Source organism: Peromyscus leucopus, chromosome 7 (genome assembly GCF_004664715.2).
Source record: "Peromyscus leucopus breed LL Stock chromosome 7, UCI_PerLeu_2.1, whole genome shotgun sequence".
Taxonomy (NCBI): Eukaryota; Metazoa; Chordata; class Mammalia; order Rodentia; family Cricetidae; genus Peromyscus; species Peromyscus leucopus.
The window spans coordinates 108,645,681-108,669,211 of NC_051069.1; the positions used below are offsets into that span (position 1 = coordinate 108,645,681).

Below are 23,531 nucleotides of genomic sequence, written 5' to 3' on the forward strand. Positions count from 1 at the left end.
CTGGCTTCTGTGGACACTTCATGCATGTGGTGCACATACATACATAAAGGTAAAATACTTATACACACAAAATAATCCCTCAAAATTAAAAAAATTAAAAACCAGAAACAAGTGAAATTAACTTCAATGATAAAATTCATTGATCCCAATAGATCTAAAGTATCATTTCAACATGACAAAAATTGCTAATGAGGCAGGCGTGGTGGCGCTTATCTTTAATTCCAGTACTAAGGAGGCAGAGACAAGTGGATTTCAGTGAGTTTGAGGTCAGCCTCATCTACTTGGTGAGTTCTAGGCCATCTAGGGGTGTATAGCAATATCCTGTCTCAGATAAATGAATGAACAAATGCATGCATGCATGCATGAATGAATGAGTAAATGGAACCAGGTGCAGTTCAGTGGTGTAGTGCTTGCTGCAAGCGTGAAGCCTTGGCTTCATCTCTAACACCAAAACTGAATAAGAAAGTAATGATATATTTTATCTTATATAAATGTTAGATGCCAAGCATGCAATTGACATACAGTGCATGCCATTCCCCATTTCAGATGCTCAGTGTTCAAAGAGAAGTGTGGATGGTGGTAGGGAAGAAATCGGAGGTGAGGTGTTAGTATTCTGACCTGCCCCTTGGGGAACCCACCCAGCATCCTCGGATGCCACTCTACATTCCAGTTAAGAAAAACTCCTCCCCCTTTGCTCACTCTCTCTCCTCTTCCTCCCTTCCTGGCCGTGAGTTGTGCACATCTCCGCTTCCTCTCCTTTCTTTCTCTCCCTCTCTCCCTCTCTTTCTATTATAATAAACTCTCTCCATGAGCCCCACTGCCCCATCTGCCTGGCATGTTCCCCCCAGCCATGGGGCATCAGCCAGGGCCTCCCACTTGCTGTATCATTATAGAGGGAATGGGGGTTGGATTTGATCAGACACATTATATGCATTTAGAAATTCTCAGGAAATAAAAAAGAGATGTGGTACTGGACCTGCGGTTGTTTCCCAGCACCCATGTGGGCAGTTCACAACTGCCTGTCACTCCAGCGCCGGGGATCTGATGGCCCTCTTCTGGCCTCTACTGGTACTACACTCACATGTACGTACACACACACATAATTAAAAATAAAATCTACAAAATAAATTTAAAAAGCTGGGCTGTGAAAGGACCAAGCAGATGCCATAACAGGCTGCTCAGCCTTCTCTCAGAGATCAGGCCTCAATTTCAGTTTCCTGAGACTTGAGCAAGCACTTTCTGGGAGGGCCATGAACAAAAGACATAGTCCTTGCAGTAGCTCCCTTTCTGCACCTACGCTGACTGATCAAAGTTCAGCCAGTTGTTTACTGTCTGGGACCCCTCACCAACTTACAGCTATGTGCATGAGTCAAGTACAGAGCCTGGACCACTGAGCCAGCCCCCACAGTCAGTATGTGCTTGGCCAGCCAGCCCCCATGGCAGCTCAAGGACAAAGCCTGGGACTTGTGCTGGACTGCCCCCAAAGTGATGATTGTAACCACCAACCAGTAAATTCAAAGGCTACATACCCTCACCCAATTAAAAGAGAACAGAGATAAAAATAAATTGATCCGAATTGCACCCGTGCAAAACCCCCACCTCCCCAACCCCCCAACCGCCCTGAAGGGCTTGTGGTTTTTGCCTTTAAAAAGCTAGCCTCACAAAGAAAGAGCAACCCCTCCTGCCTCACTGTATTGGGTGTAGGAATGAGTTCCCTGTCTAGACTTGTATCTGCAGAATAAACCTTGCTGTTGCATTCTGTACATCCAAGGTCTTTGGTGGTCTCTTTGGGGTCACAATCTGGGCATAACAGGCTGTAGTGGCACACGCCTTTAATCCCAGCACTTGGGAGGCAGAGGCAGGTGAATCTCTGTGAGTTCGAGGCCAGACTGGTCTCCAAAGTGAGTTCCAGTACAGCTAGGGCTACACAGAGAAACCCTGTCTCGAGAAACAAAAGATAAGTAAATACATGGAGAAATGTGAATTCTACTTTTAAAAAGTGTCTAAAAAGAAGGCATCCCAACATGCTTCAGTTCTTAAATATAATTTAATTAAAATGAAATACAATTAAAACTCAGCCCGTCACACATTTCAAAATGCCCCAAGCAGAAGGCAAGCCCTTGGTTCTCCTAGAACTGCGAGCTCTGCAATCCGCGTGTAACCTCCAGGTGGCGATCAGAGCGCTACTCGGCGCATGGCGCTCAACATCAACGGAAGCGGAAGTGGAAACTCATCTTCCTGACTGGTTCCTTCTATTTTCTCCTCCCCCGGAAACACAGACCCTCTAGACTCGGGTACTGAGGCTTGCCTGCGGCGTGCGGACTGGCGGGGAGGGATGGGCGTGAGCGCGGAGACGCGGAGCCTCGCAGTCGCCGGGGCCGGGCTCGCGTCCCCCGTGATCGAGAAGGCGCGCTCCGCGCTGTTGCCGCCGCAGGACGTAGAGGACACGGTGGAGACGCTCATGGTGAGCTCCTGGGGGCGGGGGCACCGGGTCGGGAACTGCCTGTGCTGGGGGCAGTGCTTCTAGAACATTCCAGACCTAGAGCCCTCTGGCGGCAATGGATATGAGCGCTTCGGGTCACCCGGGCCTCCCTCAGGCCGCCCGCTGCAGGCCGCCTCCCTGGTCCCGCTTCCCTGCGGGCTGCTGCCTCAGCTTCCACGGCTCGCGAAGGCCACGCCCCCCAGTCAGATTGGCTGCGCGGCCGGGCGCCGGGCTGCCATTGGCGGAGGCGGGGGCGGGGCGGGGCGGTGTCTCCCGCAGCCTGGGCGGGGCCTCGCCAACCATAGGCGGCGGCGGGGGTGCGGCGGGAGGCAGGGCGGACCCGGGCAGCGACGCTCCTCCGTGGCAGGAGGACGACGCACTCCTTTTGGGATGTCCTTAACATTTTTATCCTGTTTTGAGACAGGGTCTCACTGTGCAGCCCTGGCTGGAACTCGCTCTTTAGACCAGGCTGGCCTCGAACTCGGAGAGATTGGCCTGTCTCTGTCTCCAGGGTGCAGATACTAAAGGCGTGTGCTCCCCTCTGTGTGGCTTTTTGGAAATCTTTAAAGATAACCTGGCAGCTCCAGGATCATGTCTTCCAAAACTGCATGCCCTTTCTCCCTGGACTGCCATCTCTCCCCTTCTGTTTGTATTGGACGTAGGGATTCTGTTGGTTGTGGTTTTGTTGTGAGTGGTATAGATTGTGGAACTGATTGGCTGTTGAAATGATATCGACTTGTGTTTGTGTGTAGTCCTACTTGCTGATTATGCTTTTAGGTGTTATTTACTTTTATTTATGTGTGTGTGTGTGGTGGGGGTATGTGCACAAAAGTGCAGTGCCCATGGAGGCCAAAAGCGTGTTGGGATCCCCTGGAGCTGGAGTTACAGGTGGTTGTGAGCACTGCTTCCCATATGGGTGCTGGGAACCCCGTGGCCCTGGGAGAACACTGCTCGCTTTTGACTCTTCTCCAGCCCCTTCTGATTGTTTTTGTCTGTTCTCACGCTGAGAAAATTGCAATATTCAGCTGTGCGGTGGTGGCTCACGCCTTTAATCCCAGCACTCAGGAGGCAGAGGCAGGTGGATCTCTGTGAGTTCAAGGCCAGCCTGGTCTACAAAACAAGTTCCAGGACAGCCAGGGATACACAGAGAAACCTTGTCTTGATCCCCTCCACCCAATAAAAAAAAAAAGCTGTTGGCTCTTTTTGTTGATTCAGTGAGTATTTATTGGGCCAGTGATGTTCTCGGTCACTGTGCTATGAAGATAAGACATTTAAAGTGCGGTTTCTGCCACCAGGCATGGAGGTGAAGGACAGCAGCCTTAAAACAAAGTGGTGCAGGGCTGGAAGTGTCTCAGTGGAAACATGCTTGTCCAGCATGCAGGCCCGAGGTTCAGTTCCCAGAACAGATAGATAAACAGGCTGCGATGCCTTTGAGAAGCAGAGCTAGGAGAACCTGCCCAGAAGCTGTGTTACTGTTCCTTCTAGTAACCTTGCTGGGAGTGATTTTATCCTGTTCTGGGACAGGACATTCAGGGGCTACCGGGCCTTATCCTGTGGGTTTCCGCTCAAGGGAGAGCTGAGTACAGGTTTCCTGTTAGGAAGAACCATTCATCTGTCTGTGTCGCACACTTTCTGAACACCAGTTCTTGTTTTTTTTTTGTTGTTGTTGTTTTTTTTTTTTTTTTTTTCGAGACAGGGTTTCTCTATGTAGCTTTGCACCTTTCCTGGAACTCACTTGGTAGCCCAGGCTGGCCTCGAACTCACAGAGATCCGCCTGGCTCTGCCTCCCGAGTGCTGGGATTAAAGGCGTGCGCCACCACGCCCGGCTGTTTTGTTTTGTTTTTGAGAGAGAGTCTCTATGTAGTTCTGACTGTCCTGGATCTCAATATGTAGATCAGGCTGCCCCTCAGTCTCGGAGTTCTCCTGCCTCTCCCTCTGGCTGTCTTGCTTCCATGTCAGTGCTTGAGAGGACCGTGAAGGAGACGGGGTTGTGTCATAAGGATGATGGCCACAGGGGGCTGCTGCAGGTGTCAGGGAGACGCACTGGACCTGACCTGAGATGGAGGGATAATGTCTGAGTGTTCAGAGGTGAGAGGGAGGCAGGGAGAGCACCTTATGGCACTAGCGGATGGTGAATGTGTGGGCCAGGGAGGTGAGGAGGGCCTGTGTGCTGGCCGAGGGCCTTGCGGCAGTAGGTGACACTGTCTGGGAGAGTTAGGGAGCAGCCGAATCATGTTTGATTTACTCTGGATGAGTACTCCTGACAGTTGTCATGTTTAGTAGTTTCTAGTACATTTACCGTTACGTATAAGCTTTGTTCCATCCTGTTTGCTTGCATGAGTTGGTAATTGATACGTGAACAGAACACGTCTCATTGAGGCTGCGGACTCCAGTCTGCAGTGTTTAAAGACGACCCTGGCTTTGGGGTAGGAAGTCGATGGAGGGGCCAAAGAGCTGCGATGAAAAGGTTGTGGCCGTCAGCAGGGAAGGAGAGGTGCACCCTGGAGCCTGGGTGGGTCCAGAGAGCAAGTGCGGAGAGGCCCAGGCCAGGATGGACAGACAGCAGCGTGTTCACTTGGATGCGGCATGCCGAGGAGCAACAGGTTGGAGCAAAGGAGGGAGATGAGCTCAGTTCCAGATGTTGTCTGGGGTGACATCTGAGCAGCGGCAGTGTGGGTTTGTGTGGAGCTCCACAGAGCAGTGGTGTGTAGATGAGAGGCTAGAAACTAAGGAAACCGAAGCTGCCTGAGGGATGTGAGAGCATGGCTCAGTGGAAGAAGAGCCGTGGATAGTGGCCAGAGAAATGAGGGGACGGGGATCATTGCTGGGCTGGAAGGAGGGGGGCTCAGGACGGGGATCATTGCTGGACTGGAAGGAGGGGGGCTCAAGAATATGGGATCTTTCCTGGCCCACACACCACATTTGCAAACCCCCGGCTGGTTCCCGAACAAACTCATTCTTTAGAGAACTTCTCTGTTGCTCAGGTTGGAGGACAGACAGGGCAGACTGATGGGTCAGTCCTCAGGACATACTCAGGAAGCAGCAGGCAGAGCAGAGCGAGTCTCCGGAGACTGGGGAGGAGGCAGGTGTGGGGGACCATTGCCCAAGTTTCCAGTTTGACCTGTTGGGTTTGAGACCCCCGTGGGCCCCCATGGGCAGGAGGGGACCCTGGGATGGCAGAGTGGCGGGAGGTGCGGGTGGAATGGGAGTGTGTCTGAAGCCCGGTTGTGGGTGGGGCTGCTCTGAAGGGCTGCGGGCTGAGGAGATAAGAGGTGCAGCAGCACTGATGTGCACGTAGAGGGGAAGAGACCTGTAGCCGGGGTGGGGTGAGGTGGGGAGGGGCGTGGAAGGAACCAGCACCGAGAGGGAGGTGGTCACTGATATCAAATGCACTTAAGAATTCAAGTAAGTTAAGGACGGGGCGGAAGAGGGGGCCTGGGATGTGCAGGCCCCAGTGAGTCCGAAGGAACCTTACCGGAGGAGTTCTGACTAGATGGCAAGCCCGAAGCCTGACAGGCCCAGTGTGGCACTGGAAACAGGCTCTGGAGCAGAATTCCAGGCAGAGAAGAGATGTCCAAGGAAGAGAGGGACCGGGTATATGAGGAGGTTGAACCCCCCAACACTGCAAAGGCTCAGGTGAGGCTGAGGAGCAGCTTTGTGGGGAGTTTTGCTTGGCACAATAGTTGGCATCTCTGGGGTGAGGGCACTGGCTGCCAGTCCCGATGTGCTGAAATACACCGCCTGGTTTTGCCTGATGTCTTCTGAGAGCCCTGCTGACACCCCGGGACTGTCATCCCATCCAGTGTTCAACTCTCAGAACTTCTTTAGTCCCAGTGGTCTTGAAACCAAGTCCAGGTGTATTGGATGGAAGTTAGTGTGGACTCTCTTCTCTCTGAAAGGGGTGCTTCAGATGACATTTGGGTTCCTGGTGATTTGACGTCATAACAGAGACTTCATAGTCATTCTATAAGCCGTTAGAGCCACAGTGTGTCAGTTATTTTAAAAAGTAGTCTATGGCGATACCACCTGGAATGCGCCTAGTCTTGTCTGATCTCGGGAGCCGGCCAGGGTGGGGAGTACAGGTGCCACTAAATGGGGGAGCAGGAGGTCTCCAGATGGGCTCTGCCAAGCCTTGTCTTGTTTGGAGGAGGAGAGCTGTGAAGTGTCTGCGTTGTCATTGGTGATTCTGCTGCATTCCAGAAAGGGGACGCTGTCGTGGAAACCCAGTACCCCGAAGTGGGGGTGCACTCCTGGGGTGTGCCTGAGGGAGGTACTTCAGTGTCTGAAAGGAGTGGAGCCAGAAGATAAGCCTGCGTGTGGCAGTGCAGGGTTTGAGGGAGGGGCCGTAGCCTGAAGTGTGTGTGTGCTCTGCAGTGTGTGGTCGGTCTGCTCGGGTCCCGTGAGATGGTGGGTAGAAGAGAGGCAGGAGGTTTTGTTTGTTTGTTTGTTTTTTGTTTTTGCTCGTTTTTCCGAGGCAGGGTTTCTCTGTGTATCCCTGGCTGTCCTGGATCTCACTCTGTAGGCCAGGCTGGCCTCAAGCTCACCTGCCCCTCCTCCCAGGTGCCGGGATCAAAGGTGTGTGCCACCACCGCCCTTGCTGGAAAGGCAGAGCTTTAATGGAGTACTGGAAGCTAGACATAGTGGCCAAGCTTATGCTCTCGTGGGTTTGGACTTGTTCCTATAAAATCCCTGCAGCTCCTACGACCCGGAGCTCGGGGAAGCGCTGGTCATACTGCACTCAGCATAAGGACAGATAGGGAAGCGTGCCATGAAAATGGACGTGTTGCCGAGTGGAGCCAGCGTTAGAGCAGGAAATAGTGAGACCAGAGAGGTCCCTTTTGCTGTGCACACTTCAGTACTGGCTGCAGACTTTACTCCCCCCCTCCCCCCAGGTGGTGGGAAAGGCGTGGCGATTGGAGTGGCTCCCAACAGCGTTGTGGGAGGGGCACGAGGCACGTGGTCACGGCTCAGCAAATCAGGAAGTGGAGAGCCCAGCTAGAAGAAGGCTGGGATGGGGTTGTGACAGGTCCTCAAGGTCCTGAAGGTCCTCGGGAAAGCATGGCAGGTGCCGGAGTGGGGAAAGGAGCTGGGCTTGGTGGGTAGCCTGCCGCCGACGCCACCGTCTCTTGCAGTTACATCCGGTGATCAAGGCTTTCCTCTGCGGCTCCATCAGTGGGACCTGCTCCACCCTCCTCTTCCAGCCTCTGGATCTCCTCAAAACCCGCCTGCAGACCCTACAGCCCGCAGACCTACGGTAGGCTGTCGCCCTGCCTCCCGGCCGGGTTTGGCAACTTCTCGGACACAGGACTAGCCTTACAAGTTACATCAACTTCATGACGTTAGAGAAGCACAAGCCAGGCTGGAATTCCTTTCTGTTGTTGTGTTTGCTTCAGACAAGAGTCTTGCTGTGTATCCTGCACTGACCTTGATCTTGCAATCCTCCTGTCTCAGCTTCCTGAGTGCTGGGTCATGTGCTTCGTGGATACTGTTTTCTGAAGAAAACAAGCTAATGCAGTTTTATATACCTGCACATTATAACTTGATTAATTGGGTCCTTTTGAACGGCGCCGGAGGACCTTCTTCAGTAACATTTGCATTGGTGCTGTGCTACCTTGTGACATTAGGACTGTGCTGCCTGGTCCTGGGTTGTTGTTTTTAATACCATCCCTTTGGAATGAATTTGTGTCTCTCAGCACTGTGGGAACTACACAACCGGTATGTAAAGTGGAGTTTATCCCATTGCTGGTGGTGTGAATAGACAAGTAAATATGCGTGTGTGCCAAACCATGAATGCATGGCAGTCAAGAAGAATTGTGGGTCTGGTGAGACGGGTCAGCTGGTGACGGTGCCTGCTGCCAAGCCTGACGACCTGATTTGATCCCTAGGACCGACTTGGGGGGAGAGAACTGATTCCTGCAAGTTGTCCTCTGACTTCCACATGTGTGCATGTACACACACACACACACACACATACACACACACACACACACGCGCGCGCGCGCGCGCGCGCGCGCGCATACATAATAGATTTTTAAAAGAGCAATTCTAAGATGCAGTCTAGAGATCCCTGTGTTTTAGACAGTCTTCGGTGGGAACTCCGCTGTGAGGGTGTGGTCTAACATTTGTTTTCTTTCCTGTCCATTTTGTCTCCTTCAGTTCCAAGCGTGTCGGGATGTTGGCGGTGTTCTGGAAGGTGGTTCGCACGGAAAGTCCTTTGGGCCTTTGGAAAGGGATGTCTCCTGTAAGCTGCCTGTTGGTCTGGGTTCTCCTCCACCTCACCGGTTGTTGCTTAGACTATATGGCTCCTCCCCAGTCTGTGTGTATTGGTTACTTTTCATTGCTGTGACCAAATCCCTGACAGAAGCAGCTCAAGAGAGGAGACGCTTGTCGGGGTTTGTGTGGGGACCGAGTCCATCTTGGTGGGAAAGCGTGGCAGCTGGAATAGCTCTTCCCAGCCTTGTGGGAGGGGCCTGAGGCAGCTGCTCACATCTCAGCAAATCAGGAAGCAAGGAGCTAGAAGAAGGCGGGGCCAGGACTTCCCTCCAGCTGTCCGGCCTCCTGCTGACATTTTGCAGCCTCTCAAAACAGCACCACCGTCTGAGGACACGGTGTTTAACCACATGGGTTGTGAGGGGCGTCTCCTCTCAAACCATGACCTCTGGTTTTAGTTTCCCTGCAGTCAGCCCTGCTCCAGAACACTAAATAGAAAGTTCTGTAGATGAACAACACATAGGATTTCAATCGTGCATTGTTCTGGGTGTGACGCATTACTCACACTCGGCCCTGTGCTCACCACTCACCTGTCAATCACTCAGTAGCTGTCAGGTTATCAGCTCACCTGCTGGGGAACCATGAGGTTACCGTATCTTACTTACTGATGTCCTCAGCACACCCTGGCGCTGACAGTGGGACCTGCCAAAGGGAAGCCATACAGGGCTTTGGGGGCGGGTAAAGAAGGTGGAAGAAGAAAAGGAAGGAGCGCTGTGTCCATGAAGTGGTGGAGGAGGAGGAAGAGATCCAGGCTGTTTTTGTTGTCATAGTTCAGATTGCAGAAGTTAACAGCTCCATGTGATCACAGCCATGGCTGTGGAACGTGCTAGGCTAAGGTGGACAGTGCGCTGCCTCTGTGAGTGGAGACAGGAACAGAAAATATGCTCTAATTGATGGCAGCGTGTACACCAGAGGGCACGGAGCCCGCTTGAAGACTTCAGCAAGAGATCTCCTGAAATGAGTGACCACAAGCCCCTCAGCACAAGTGGGGGACACAGTCACCTGCATTCGGAAGCAGCCTTGCGCAGGAACAAGCCACACATGTGACTGAAGCGGCTGCCACATTCTGGCATGCTGACGTGACTGGAGAAAGGAAACTGAGCAAGGGGCCAGATGTGAAGCAGTGAGGCTCTTCTCTAAGGTGCCAGCAAGTGGGACCTGCGTCCACAACAGAGCGGGTACCGCGGAGTATGAGATGTGGTCGCGCCTGACCGGGAGTGAGAGAACAGATTGGAGGCTATAAAGACGTGCTAGTGGACTGGAGGATGGCTCAGTGGTTAAGAGCCTACGTTGAGCAAACCAACCGTGTGTTTAAACCTGGGTTCCACCTCAGCGCCCATGTCAGGCAGCTCATGACCGCCTGTAATTCCAGGTCCAAGGGATCAATCATCCTTTTCTGGACTCTGCATTCTCTCATGTACATGTACAAACCCATATACAGACACACATCTATACACATAAACAAAAACAAACTTTTTTTAAAAGGTAACTGCTGGGCATAATCCCAGCACTCAGGAAGCAGAGGCAGGGGGATCTCTGTGAATTAGCAGCCAGCCAAGGATATACAGTGAGACCAGGTCTGAAAACAAAAACAAAAACAAGCAAGGCATGTTTGTGACCTTGTGAGTCACATCAGAAGAGGAGAAGAAACGTGGATGTTACCAAAATTTGCTGAAGTATTTTAGGTCGCACGTTAAAGGACAAAACCACGGGGCCAGATCGTCGTTGAGTGCCCTCCAGAGCTGTGACCCCTGCAGAGGCTCTGAGGAGTTGAACTCCTGGCCTCAGTTCTTCTGAACAGTTTCACAAATAAATCAGCTTTTCCTCTGTCAGGATGCCCTGGCTGTCAGCATCTCCTGCTCCTCAATCCAGCCATGGGGGTCATCATGGATGGTCCCCTGTGACAGGTCATCAGGTCAGTAGGATCCTGACCTCCTCCAGTGCCTGTGTCGATCACCTTGCCTCATCTCCTCCCCCAGGTGTTTTGCTGGCTCTAACTATCACAAGAAGAGGGAGAGCAGGACAGTGGGGGTGTAAGGGAAGGGACGCTGCAGTCATGCAGATTTTATCACTCTGCCTCCCGGCCTTGAAGAGTGGAGACAGAAGTACAGTGTGCATAGGACTCAGTGTGGTCCACTGTTTTGGCTACCCCCTTCCCACAGATATGAGGGGCTGCTCGCTTCCCCCGTCTCCTGTACGGTCACTAACGTCTCCACTCATATGACTGTCAGCACAGCCCTGGCTCCGAAGCTGGCATCCCACTGTCCGTCAGCGCAGCCTCACCTTGCCACCACCGTGAAAGCGGGCTGGGATGGCCACACCTTTATTTCTTTGCCCAAAGGCTTTTGCTGGCCCCAAGGACCCACCTTGCTGGAAGTACCAAGCCTTGGTTCCCACCCTCCACCCACAGCAGCCTTCAGCCACTGAAAGATGGGAAGTGATGTTTGACTACACCCCTTGCCCCTCCAGCAGAAAGATCACAGGGGCGGGGTGTTCACTTGCAGAGGGGGACTAACTGAGCCACAGCTGGAGCTGCTTTGATACACTCCGTACTGACTGATGCCTTCCTGTCTCCGCCCCTCCTCCCATTGGTGCTCCCTTCACACCTTAACCAAGCAGCTTGCATGTGGATCACCCTGGGGTCTCCTAGGGATCACCTTCCAGAAGGCATCCTGTAGGTTTGAGTCTGGTTTCATCCTTCCCCTCTCTGCCTTTCCCTACAGTCCATCATGAGGTGTGTCCCTGGCATCGGAATCTACTTTGGCACTCTGTACTCTTTGAAGCAGTACTTCTTTCGAGGCCATCCTCCCACCGCCCTGGAGTTGGTCATCCTGGGCATGGGCTCACGCTCCGTCGCAGGAGTCTGCATGTCACCCATCACGGTGATCAAGACGCGCTACGAGGTAAGTCTAACGGTTTTAGAACTTGGGGTTCCGGGTAGTGAGCACACGTGCCAGCCCCAGGAATGTAGTCTGACTCAGGGTAAAACGTGCTCAGATAACTCAGTTTTGTAGACAGGGCAGGCCGTGTGTGAGCTGGAGCCTGGTTCCGTGGTGATGGCATGTAACCCGAATTCTGCTTGGGCCAGTGCTCGGATGCCAGTCTGTGCCAGTCACTAGATGTGCCCTCCCTCTGTAGAGTGGGACTTACAGCTACGAGAGCGTCTACGCAGCCCTGAGGAGCATCTATTGCAGCGAAGGCCACCGAGGCCTCTTCAGGGGCCTGACAGCAACTCTGCTCCGCGATGCGCCCTTTTCAGGCCTCTACCTGATGTTTTACAGCCAGACCCAGACCACAGTGCTCCGTGGTGCAGGTAAGGGGCTGTGGTGGGCGAGGGCAGTCTCTGAGAGGCTGGGTTTTGCCTTTTCTCTGGGTAGTCCTAGGAGTTTTAGGAATGGAGCTGTCTTAGTTAGGGCTTCTGTTGCTGTGAAGACACACCATGACCACAGCAACTGTTATAAAGGAAACATTTCATTGGTGGCTCACAGTTCAGAGTTTAGTCCATTATCATCACGCTGCAGTGTGGTGGCGTGCGGGCAGACACGGTGCTGGAGAAGGAACTGAGAGTCCTACATCTTGACCCACAGGCAACAGGAAGTGGTCTGAGACACTGGGCGTGGCTTGAGTATATATGAGACCTCAGAGCCCACCCCCACAGTGACACATTTCCTCCAACAAGGCCATACCTCCTAATAGTGCCATTCCCAGTAAGCTTGTGGGGGCCAGTAACATTCAAACTACCACAGGAGCCATTCTGGGGCTGGGTGATAGGAGGCCCTATAGAGTTGATGTCTTCTAAAGGAGAGAGGGTAGGCTGGGAGAGAAACAAAGTGTGTTTTGCCAAGATTCTGCAATAGCATGCCCAAGACATGATCAAGGAACCCAGGGCAGAAGCTTTGGGGGCACAGCCTGCCAGTCTGTTTTTCAGTGAGCTCTTGGTGTGCTCCCCATCAGGCCAGCTGGGGAGCACTGACTGGCTGGGGATTTGAGGAAAAGTTTTCACTCCCCCTGCCATGTCCCTGCTACTGTTCGCCTGAGCCCTCCAGATGGGTGGGGCTAGAACTGCAAATTTGAGGTGCTTGTGCAGACCCACCCCCCCAGAATGCTTGTGGGTCACCCGTGAGCCAAGTCTGTGGGTGGTACATGCTGACAGAGCAGAGCAGAGTTGCTTGAAACCCATTCTGCAGAATGAACCTGAACTCAACAAGCTGTCGGAATAAATGGGGAAGTGGGAATGGAATACCGCCCTGGTGACAAATAGCTGCAATTGTCGTGTTTGGGGGGAATAGCTCCTTCCTCCTTCCTACATCAGAGGGCGTCCACACCTACACTGTCCAGTCAGAGGGCATCCACACCTACACTGTCCAGTCAGAAGGCATCCACACCTACACTGTCCAGTCAGAGGGCATCCACACCTACACTGTCCAGTCAGAAGGCATCCACACCTACACTGTCCAGTCAGAGGGCATCCACACATACACTGTCCAGTCAGAGGGCGTCCACACCTACACTGTCCAGTCAGAGGGCGTCCACACCTACACTGTCCAGTCAGAAGGCGTCCACACCTACACTGTCCAGTCAGGTGCTGCAGAGCTGTCAGATATTTTTAATTAACTGTCAGATATAATTAACATATTAATTGTTTTAAGTCGTTATACTGAATAATGCGTTTTCCCGTGACCCCATCATCCAGACACATCCCAGGACCCTGGTCAGGCCTGCCCCGAGCACACTGGTTAACCCTGCCTCTCCACCGGCTTCTGAGAATGTGAGGTTTGTAGCTCACGCTGTCCTTGTTGTTTCAGACCAGTTGGATGCTGCTCTGATGCCCCTGGTTAATTTCAGCTGTGGGATATTTGCTGGCATTCTGGCTTCGGTGGTGACTCAACCTGCAGACGTGATCAAAACTCATATGCAGCTCTCCCCAGTGAAGTCTCAGTGGATTGGCCAAACGGCCACCCTCATCTTCAAGGTACGGCTGCAAAGCGTGTGCTGCTCTCGTGCTCAGGGATGTCTGTAGAGCAGACATATGCACCAAACCAGACTGCACACACCAACCCTGCATAAGGCAGCTCCCAGTAGAGAGAGCTTTTACCCCTGCCTGGGTCTGGTTCCAATCTCTGGCACCCCAGAAGAATCTCGTAATGTTCTTTTATATTCCTTCAATTTTATTGATGTGTGTGTGTGTGTGTGTGTGTACATGTTGGTGTGTGTGCTTATGGAAGCCCGAAGGGGCACTTCGTCCCCTGGTGCTGGAGGTGGAGACGACTGAGCTGCCGTGTGGGTGCTGCAGAGCAAACCCTGGAAGAAGAGCGCGTGCTCTCCGCTCCTGAGTGTTCTGGAACTTGTTATGTAGCCCAGGCTGACCTGGAACTCAAGAGAGTCACCTGCCTCTGCCTCTGGAGTGGCGGGGTTAAAGGCGTGCGCCACCTCTCTAGGTTCTAAATGTTCCTTTTTTTTTTTTTTTTTTTTTTTTTGGTTTTTCGAGACAGGGTTTCTCTGTGTAGCTTTGCGCCTTTCCTGGAGCTCACTTGGTAGCCCAGGCTGGCCTCGAACTCACAGCGATCCGCCTGGCTCTGCCTCCCGAGTGCTGGGATTAAAGGCGTGCGCCACCAACGCCCGGCTTAAATGTTCCTTTTTAAACTAAGAAGTGTCCCTAGGTGGTGCAGATCTAAAGACGTGGCCCCTCACAGTTACAGGAAAATTGAAGGGTCATTGGTTATCCCCGTGGGGCCATAATCCACAGGTTTGGCACACAGTTGAAAACTAAGACTCTAAGATGGAGAACAAGCCATCTGGTGATGGGGTGTAATTAGTTGCGCTGAACTTTGCTTTTGAAGTTTTGACACTGGTTTTCATCACAGAACCATGGGCTGCGTGGCTTCTTTCAAGGCGGTGTTCCCCGGGCCCTCCGTAGAACTCTGATGGCTGCCATGGCATGGACTGTCTACGAAGAAATGATGGCCAGGATGGGCCTCAAGTCCTGACAGGAGAGGGCCGGGGAAGGAGAATCTGCTGTCTTGCCTGGTTCCTGCCATGGGCCGCTGCAGCTCGCTCTCCTGGAGTCAGGTGAAGCACTGTCTGAAGAACCAGGCATAAATGCTGTTGCCTTTAGTCCCCCATTCAAAGACTGGAGGAGCGCTGGAGCCCCCAGAGCCTCCAAAGTGGAGTCACCAATGCCCACAGCTCCAGACACTCCCAGCCAGTACACACAGGGAGCTGGGATCGAGCTTGGTTGCCCCACAAGGCTACTTGAGAGGCATTTCTAGAGAGACCTCTGCCAGAATGCTCTGTTTCAACCACCTACCTGTGTCATAGGGCACCTTAGATATGCTGGTGAGCGCGGAGTCCCACAGCAGAGAAGCTGCGGGCCTCCTGGCGTGTCTGAGGGCAGGAGTCTCAAGTTAGGGGGACTGGACCTAACGCGAGCTGTCGTGAATCGAGCTGTCGTGAATCCAGCTGTCGTGAATTGGTGAGATGGCTCCGAGAGTTACGGCGCTCGCCTGCATTGGATCCCCGCACCCATGGAGGAGGAGAACCAACTCCTGCAAGTTGTCCTCTGACTTCTTCACGTGCATTGTGCAAGCACCCATACCCAATAAGGAAATAAATGTAATTTTTTAAAATAAAGACATCAACAGGCTGGATACTGTTTGAGGCTCTAAAAACAAAAAACACTCCCAAAATAAGATAGAATTTAATTTTGCCCCTGGGGAACCTCCTGTAGACCCCAGAGAATGGACACAATCACTTCCTAGGCTTCCAGTGTACTGTTTCATTGTTTGTTTGGTTTGTTTTTTGAGATATGGCTTCTCTGTGTAGCCCTGGTTGTCTTGTAACTCACTGTGTAGACCAGGCTGGCCTTGAGCTTAGAGATCCGCCTGCCTCTGCCTCCCAAGTGCTGGGATTAGAGGTGTGGGCCACTACTACCCCCAAATGTACTGTTTTAATCTGTGTTATTCTCACATTTTCCATAAATAAAGTTCAGATGGAAAAAGTAAAGACCTTAGATTGAGATCTGTTTGAAAAACAAAAATAAGCATAGCAGATTGAGGAGAAGCACACCATTAATCCCAGCACTTGAGAGGGAGAGGCAGGTAGCTCTCTGGGAGTTCCAGGTCAGCCAGGGCTGCATAATCAGACCCTGTCTTTATTTTTAAAAAAAAAGAAAGAAAGGAAAGGAAAAAGTTCTTGGTAAATCTAAATAGTATTTAGATACTCCTTGAGGATAGCAGAGGAGTTTTGAGGTGACTTAATTTTTGACCTGTCATATAAGTCCTTAAAACTTAATTTTAAAAAAGCAGCTTTAGAGATGGGTATGGTGGTGCACACCTTTGATCCCAGTACTCAGGAGGCAGAGGTAGGCAGATCTCTGAGTTTGAGGCCAGCCTGGTCTACAGAGTGAGTTCCAGGACATCCAGAGCTACACAGAGAAACCTTGTCCCAGAAAACCAAAGGAAAACAAAGGCAGCTTCAGTTTACACACTAAACAATGTACCTGTTTGAAGTACACAGGCTAGTGGTTTGGAGCTTAATGTATGGCTGAGTGGAGCGCTAATACATGCAAGGTCCTGGGTTTGATCCCCAGGACACCTGTCATAGGACACTCAGTCACCCCTGTGAGACCCTGTCCAAAAAGTGCAGCCGTGACCCTACATCAGTTTTAGAACATCCCTTTGTAAGATCTTATAATCCTCATTCCCAGCCCACAACTCATTTTCTGTAATTTTGTCTTTCTGAACGCATCATTTAATAGATACTAGAACATTCTATATTCTTTTACTCATCAAAATATTTTGAGGTACATTCCTGATGTGAAAGTTCAATACTTTGTTCTTTTTAGTTTTACTTTTTTTTTTTTTTTTTTTTTTTTGAGACAGGGTATTAATACACCTTCACACTCACGGTCCTCTTGCCCCCGCCTCCGAAGTGTGAATAACAGGGGTGTACGTACCACCATGCTCAGGCCAGCCGATTTCCTCTGGAGTTCTGGGACCTTGTGAGGTGCGGCAGGCACTCTACCACCTACCAGTACAAACAGCGTACAGATGTAAACAGATGTCAGGCCGCCCAGGCCTCTCCACATATCCTTCAATGCTGGTAGTGTCCTGCTGGGTGACCGTCTTTTTTTTTTTTTGGTGGTGGTGGTGGTCTCAAGTTTAGGAAGGAGCCATTACTTTCTCCAAGGAGCAGAGGGGTAGGTGGGTATGTGCTCCAGTGTTTAAAAAAAGCTCTAACACAGGGCTGGAAAAATGGCTTAGAGGTTAAGAACATTGGCTGTTCTTCCAGAGGTCCTGAGTTCAATTCCCAGCAACCACATGGTGGCTCATGACCACTTATAATGAGATCTGGCGTCCTCTTCTGGAATGTAGGCATACATGCAGGCAGAACATCGTGTACATAATAAATAAACCTTAAAAAAAAAAAAGCGGGGCTGGAGAGATGGCTCAGAGGTTAAGAGCACTGGCTGCTCTTCCAGAGGTCCTGAGTTCAATTCCCAGCAACCACATGGTGGCTCACAACCATCTATAATGAGATCTGGAGTCCTTTTCTGGCCTGCAGGCATACATGCAAGCAGAACACTGTATACATAATAAATAAATCAATCTTTAAAAAAAAAAAAAAAAAAAAAAAAGCTCTCACACAGATGGCCATAGATGGCCCAGGCTGTGTCAAAGAAATGGGAAGAGTAAGACCCCACATGCCCTTGGCAAAAGACCACATGGAGACAGAATTCCGCAGGTCAAAGCAAAGAACACAGAGCAGAGAGCCCTGAGCTCAGGTGGGGTGGGGTTTTTTTTCGTAGCAGAGGTTGGGGTGAGGGGATTTCCAGAGTTCAGGACCCTGATTGGTTGACAGTTGTCTAGGGGTATCTGTAAAACAAAAAAAGAGGTGTGTGCTAGACTCAAGGGCATCTGGCCACTTATCTAATGGGGGGATGTCAGGTACGTCCTCACCCCTGGGTGGATCCCTGGGTGGTATCAGCTTAAGGCTTTTCCTGGATCTGGGTGTTGCCTGCCAGTAAGCCTGTCACAGAAGCTGTCTAAGCTGTCATGGCTGCTGTGTGGTCGAGCTGTGTTGGGGCCCCTCCACAGCTGGTTGTGAGGGGTTAGTAAATGCATTTTGTTTTACCGACAGTCTAGTTTTTATTTTTTCAGTCATCTTTCTACATAGGTGTCAGTTTTATATTTGTAGTTATTAGGTTCCAATGCTTTTGTACTATGGGACTTTTTTTTCTTTTTAAATTTTATTTTATAATACCATTCAGTTCTACATATCAGTCACGGGTTCCCCTATTCTCCCCCTCCCACCCCTCCCCTTCCCCCAGCCCACCCCCCATTCCCACCTCTCCAGGGCAAATCCTTCCCTGAGGACTACGATCAACCTGGTAGACTCAGTCCAGGCAGGTCCAGTCCCCTCCTCCCAGACTGAGCCAAGAGTCCCTGCATAAGCTCCAGGTTTTAAACAGCCAACTCATGCAATGAGCACAGCACTTGGTCTATGGGACATATTTGATCCTCAGATGGCTGCATAGTATTTTATTGGACAGAATAAACTTGTTAACTGCATTTTCTCTTTGACTAAAAAATAATTTTATGCACACAGTCTTGTCCTTTATACTGTCAAGAAAACACCCCAGAGATAAAAGTCTGAGTCGCGCGTTGGTAATTCGTCCTCCAGAGAGCACGTGCAACCCTGCAGATCGTGCTTGCGGTAACCAGACCTGATTTCCACAGACCTTCCAACCACACTAGCGAACCTTGCACGGGTCAGGCAGCTACTTCCGGCCCCCGCGCGCGCTCTAGGAGCAGGGCCCGGCGCGGGCCGTTTCAACTTCCGCTCCTCGGCGTCGGACTCGCTTGCCGAGTCTGCGCATGCGCCGAAGCCTCCCTCCGCCACGAAAGTTCTGCCCTCTTTTCGCTTAATCTGCTTTGCTATTGGCCGGCTGTGGGGTATTTAAGAACGTCACTTCCGGCCGCCGATCCTTTCCGCGCTACTCGGGGACGGGTCCATACGGCGTTGTTCTTGGTGAGTCTCTGGTGGGCTCGGCGGGGCCGCCCGACGCCGCGGGCTCGGCCGCCCCGCCCCGTGCCTGGTGCCCAGGGTGCCGAGGCCGCGTCCGCCCGAGCGGCTCCGTGCCCGGCGGTGGCGGCGCCACGTGGCGGCCCCAGTGAGGTGGGGCGGGCGCCGTCCCGAGGCCCTGTGGGCTGGGTGCTGCCTGTAAGGCGCGGAGACGGGTCCGAGCTGCCGGCCCCAGTCTGGACACCCCTAACCCGGAACCCCGCAAACACGCCCGGCCTTGCACGACCCCGTAACGTGTCGAACTTCCCTGAGTTCCCGCGCTAACTGCAGTAGGCTGTTTTCCCTGCTGCCTAAGCCCCTTGGGTGGAAGGCCTGATGCAGTGTGTGGGATAGGTGGCCAGAGAAGTTGAACGCGGTAGGAGTACGAATACGTCCCACCTCGCTTCACCTACTGGGCTAGAGCGTGTGCCTGCCGAGCCTGGCGCACACGCCGCGGACCCCCGCTCTCCGGAGGCAGGGGGATCTCTGTGAGTGCTAGGGCAGCTCCGGCCACATTGAGACCTAGTCTCAGAAAAGGGAGAGAAAGCCCAGATGAATTATTTCTTTTTCAGATTCCCGTCGTAACTTAAAGGGAAACTTAACACAATGTCCGGAGCCCTTGACGTCCTGCAGATGAAGGAGGAGGATGTCCTCAAATTCCTTGCTGCAGGAACCCACTTAGGTGGCACCAACCTTGACTTTCAGATGGAGCAGTACATCTACAAGAGGAAAAGTGATGGTCAGTTACCACTTTGGATAGTCGGGGTGAATTTCTTTGAAGCTTCTGACTGCGCTGTTTGGGTGGTGCACAGCACTGCTGTGGGCAGTACTGACACCGAGTGCTCTGGTGTGTTTGCAGGGACACTACAGTTGCTGGGTTGGGTCCTGGAGGGTAAGAGGTTGGGTGATACTATTTCTTAGAGTGCGTTCTGTATCACAGACATGAGGTGTGAGGGTAAACTGAGAAAGATTGGTGGGATGATGGGGTGTGTGAGAGAGAGTGACTTCACCAGTTAATTGAGATACTGGAGAGTTGTGAGGGCTTGGTAGGATGGATTGGATCTGTATGCGGTGGTACCCGATGGAGGATGATCGCAGAGGAAAAGATGGAATTGAAACTGCACACTATTAAAGCTCAGAGTGGAGGCCATGCTTGGCCAGTGAACTTCTGAGTGTCGGAAGTGTGCTACATTGAATGAGGCAGGATTTTCGCTAACACCAGTAGAGCGTGCCTCTATGACTGGAGTTGATAGTGGTCTCTGCCACATATATGCAGTCTGCCCTCCTACAGAGTGTCTATTTCTCGGCTAGGCTGTGAGCACACCTATCTGGGGCACTGGGATCAATCCCTAACACCCCTTCAAATTCCATTTGTTGCCAGCTAACATTTGGAAGGCAGGTAGATTTCTGAGTTGTAGGCCAGCCAGAAAAGTCCGCAGAGTGAGTGCCAGGATGACAAACTCTTAAATCTCACCTAGGTATCTACATCATCAACCTGAAGAGGACCTGGGAGAAGCTGCTGCTTGCAGCCCGTGCTATCGTTGCCATTGAGAACCCTGCTGATGTCAGCGTCATCTCCTCCAGGAACACCGGGCAGGTGTGTAGAATGGAGGTTAATCCACAAAAGACATTGGAAGGATGTAGAGGTGGAGGCGTTCCAACGTGGACACCCCAGGAGGTCACTCTACCTGGGCTCTGTCCTAGTGGCGTGGGGGAGCATAGGCATTGTCCAGTGACGTACGGTCCCTTTCCACAACGTTGGAGATGAAGCTGGGCTTTGTGCCTGCGCCTGCATATTCCTACAACTTCTCAGAGTCCTGTGGACGATGAACGAGGAGGCAAACCATGCAGGAAACAGTCCTACATCCCTCGGGCAGTGCTGTGTGCTTAACATACTGTTTTTGGCTGGGTGGCAGTGGTGCACACCTTTAATCCCAGCACTTGGGAGGCAGAGCCAGGCAGATCTCTTGAGTTTGAGGCCAGCCTGGTCTACAGAGTAAGATCCAAGACAGGCACCAAAACTACACGGAGAAACCCCATCTCAAAAAAGAAACAAAAGAAATTGTTTTTGTTACTTCTGATTTAAAAGAAAGGTAATGAGCCTGGTTCTTGTAAGGGTTTGTCCAGGTTCTTCAGAGTTCTTAAAATTATTTCCTAACTTAAGTGTCTCATTTGTAAATAGTGAGGTGAAGTGTATCTTTTCTGTTAAGGAAATTGATGTTTTTGTTATGTAGGATGGCTGAGTCAGTGAAAATGCAATTCATAGGTTTTGAGGGACTTAAATCCTAGCAAGACTTTTCTGTTTTAATGTTGCAATAAGGGTCCTGTGAGTGTCTTAGCAAGTGGTTCCTCAAGAGTGGACTTGATGAGACATTCTGTGTTACGGGACAGGATAGAATATACTGTTACCTGGCCAGGAAGTGTTTAGGTGCTTGAATAAAGCAGAAAAGATCATCTCTTGGAGGGTGTTAGGAAATCACTGGGATGAGAGGTATAGGCATTGTGAATGTCAAAGCTACAAAGATGGGAACCCTGTATACCCCTCAAAATGGGGACAGCTGCCAGCACTCACATTCCAGTTCAAGGGGATCCAACACCCTGATCTCTATTCAAGTTCATGGGTGATGTACTTGTATACATTGCAAGTAAACCACTCAGTTAAATATAAGACCAAAAGGAAGTGTTTTCTAGAGGAAAAGGAAGATGTGCTTGCCTTGTGTCCTGATAAAAATTTAATGAGAAGCCAGAGGTGTTGGCTGCACCTGTCACTGTCCTTTGAGAGACTTGGGACATGTAAGGTGACTTGAAATCGCCAACAGTGATCTGCATAGACAGATGATTTGGGTTCCTCAGACTAGATGAGGAGATGGGGTGTGCAAGGGTTGCAGTTATCCTGAGGAGAGTGTGCTGCTTTGGTGTCTGAAGGGTGCCTTGTGACTAGAGTGGGGATCAACAGTTCCTATGAAACCAAGCTTGAAAATGCTGACTCGGTCTCCCTTCCAAGCGAGCTGTGCTGAAGTTTGCTGCCGCCACTGGAGCCACTCCGATTGCTGGCCGCTTCACCCCTGGGACCTTCACTAACCAGATCCAAGCAGCCTTCAGGGAGCCGCGCCTTCTAGTGGTGACTGATCCCAGAGCTGACCACCAGCCCCTCACAGAGGCGTCTTATGTCAACCTGCCCACCATTGCCCTGTGTAACACAGACTCTCCTCTGCGCTATGTGGACATTGCCATCCCATGCAACAATAAGGTACTTGCTCTGGTGGAGAGTTGATGAATGAGCATCTGAGAAAACCCTCGTTCCTCTGCACATTGTTAGAGCTTGGAGTTGAGGTCATAAACTGGTCGATGAACTCCCAAGTGTAGGTAGTGTGCTACACGAGCGGCAAGGTTTTCGCTAACACCCCACTCTGTTCCGGTGAGTGGAGTTTGATAGTAACCTTTGCTACAAGTGTGAGGAAGGCCTGTGCTTTCTCCTGAATGATCGTTTTTAAGTAATTTGGGGGGTTTATTATTGTGTGTATGAGTTTTGCCTGCATGTATGTGCTGTGCAGTGGGTGGGGACAGGTTTGTGTTTGTGCTGACTGGTGGTCATTGACCCTCCACTCTTTCAGGGAGCTCACTCAGTGGGTCTGATGTGGTGGATGCTGGCCCGGGAAGTACTCCGCATGCGTGGCACTATCTCCCGTGAGCACCCATGGGAAGTTATGCCTGATCTTTACTTCTACAGAGACCCAGAGGAGGTAAGGCTTACCCTGCCAATGCTTCTTGCCACTAAGTGAATGAGGTGCCTTGGTCTGGTTCAGTGAAGCTGACTTTGTGTTTTTAAAAACTAGATTGAGAAGGAGGAACAGGCCGCTGCTGAGAAGGCTGTGACCAAGGAGGAATTCCAGGGTGAATGGACTGCACCAGCTCCTGAGTTCACTGCTGCTCAGCCAGAGGTGGCAGACTGGTCTGAGGGTGTACAGGTGCCCTCTGTACCCATCCAGCAGTTCCCTACTGGTAGGTATCCAGGTCAGGGCATCGGGCTGCTAGGGAGCCTGAGGATGTCTGACCTTGTGTTGTGGGCTGGTCCTCCCTGGGAGGATGGATGGGTGCGTGTCTTCACACTTGGTGGTTGGGTTGGGGAAAGTCGTACTCTGCTAGAACTGACATTTTTTTGTTGTTGTTTTTATAATAGAAGACTGGAGTGCCCAGCCAGCCACTGAGGACTGGTCAGCAGCTCCCACAGCGCAGGCCACCGAGTGGGTTGGAGCCACCACTGAGTGGTCCTGAGCTCCTCTGCAGACTCCTGAGCAAAGGGAAAAAAGGTGGAAGGAAAATAAAGTTCCTACAAGTTGTCTCTTGAGGTCTTTACTCCAGACCGGGGCTGGGGTGGCTGTTGGAGTGTAAAAGATGCTGAGGGAATGGAAGTAAATACACAGGCTTGCCGGAGGGGCTAGTGCCCTGGTCTGTGTTACACACCTCAGCTTGTGAACAGGGTTTAGAAGAGTGTTTGTAAAATACAGTTAGAGCACAGTCATGGTCCACTTTAAATCTGGGTTGCTTTGAGGTTGTCTTTAGAATAACAAGCTGCTTGGGGCCTGTGTGGAAATAGCATAGGGGAGATCTATCTGGGAGTGGTGTTTATAAGGGTCTCTGTTTTGGCTACCTCAGATGCAGAGATCTTTCTTCTGGGTTGTAGACATAAAAGGTTTGTGCGACTGGGGTTTTATGT

The 23,531-nt window shown here is 51.5% G+C and overlaps 2 protein-coding genes and 3 non-coding genes across 7 annotated transcripts; all 5 read left to right on the top strand.

The window, feature by feature from the left end:
* The first annotated feature begins 2,130 nt into the window (after nucleotides 1-2,130).
* Slc25a38 (solute carrier family 25 member 38) lies at nucleotides 2,131-15,399 on the top strand. Of its 3 annotated transcripts, none has more exons than XM_028854717.2 (7): nucleotides 2,131-2,464; nucleotides 7,615-7,736; nucleotides 8,639-8,723; nucleotides 10,586-10,667; nucleotides 11,476-11,655; nucleotides 11,891-12,065; nucleotides 13,558-13,724. In XM_028854717.2, the coding sequence occupies exons 1-7, from the start codon at nucleotides 2,336-2,338 to the stop codon at nucleotides 13,589-13,591; spliced, it is 807 nt and encodes a 268-aa protein (XP_028710550.1). In that variant the 5' UTR covers nucleotides 2,131-2,335; the 3' UTR covers nucleotides 13,592-13,724. The 3 variants fall into 3 exon arrangements, with proteins under 3 accessions (XP_028710550.1, XP_028710549.1, XP_037063940.1); XM_028854716.2 differs by lacking the exon at nucleotides 10,586-10,667 and adding an exon at nucleotides 14,617-15,399 and having other exon boundaries at nucleotides 2,143-2,464; XM_037208045.1 differs by lacking the exons at nucleotides 2,131-2,464; nucleotides 10,586-10,667 and adding exons at nucleotides 5,825-6,118; nucleotides 14,617-15,399.
* Nucleotides 15,400-18,681: 3,282 nt separating this feature from the next.
* On the top strand, nucleotides 18,682-23,155 carry Rpsa (ribosomal protein SA). Its single transcript, XM_028854724.2, has 7 exons — nucleotides 18,682-18,781; nucleotides 19,387-19,553; nucleotides 20,293-20,411; nucleotides 21,819-22,064; nucleotides 22,429-22,557; nucleotides 22,651-22,816; nucleotides 22,995-23,155. Exons 2-7 carry the CDS (start codon nucleotides 19,421-19,423, stop codon nucleotides 23,087-23,089), a joined length of 888 nt encoding a protein of 295 aa, XP_028710557.1. The 5' UTR covers nucleotides 18,682-18,781; nucleotides 19,387-19,420; the 3' UTR covers nucleotides 23,090-23,155.
* LOC114681292 lies at nucleotides 19,932-20,084 on the top strand. The gene has a single exon (XR_003732884.1). It is a non-coding gene; the product is annotated as a small nucleolar RNA SNORA62/SNORA6 family (small nucleolar RNA).
* On the top strand, nucleotides 20,472-20,674 carry LOC114681290. Its single transcript, XR_003732883.1, has one exon. It is a non-coding gene; the product is annotated as a small nucleolar RNA SNORA73 family (small nucleolar RNA).
* LOC114681293 lies at nucleotides 22,119-22,267 on the top strand. The gene has a single exon (XR_003732885.1). It is a non-coding gene; the product is annotated as a small nucleolar RNA SNORA62/SNORA6 family (small nucleolar RNA).
* Nucleotides 23,156-23,531: the final 376 nt, after the last annotated feature.

Bases quoted from the DNA above. Each gene is read 5' to 3' on its own strand.
- Slc25a38 (XM_028854716.2), top strand. From the start codon at position 2,336: ATGGGCGTGAGCGCGGAGACGCGGAGCCTCGCAGTCGCCGGGGCCGGG. The intron at 8,724-11,475 runs GTAAGCTGCCTG...CTTTCCCTACAG, and splicing joins TTTGGAAAGGGATGTCTCCT to TCCATCATGAGGTGTGTCCC. The intron at 13,725-14,616 runs GTACGGCTGCAA...TTTTCATCACAG, and splicing joins CGGCCACCCTCATCTTCAAG to AACCATGGGCTGCGTGGCTT.
- Rpsa (XM_028854724.2), top strand. From the start codon at position 19,421: ATGTCCGGAGCCCTTGACGTCCTGCAGATGAAGGAGGAGGATGTCCTC. The intron at 19,554-20,292 runs GTCAGTTACCAC...AATCTCACCTAG, and splicing joins CTACAAGAGGAAAAGTGATG to GTATCTACATCATCAACCTG. The intron at 22,065-22,428 runs GTACTTGCTCTG...CCACTCTTTCAG, and splicing joins CCATCCCATGCAACAATAAG to GGAGCTCACTCAGTGGGTCT.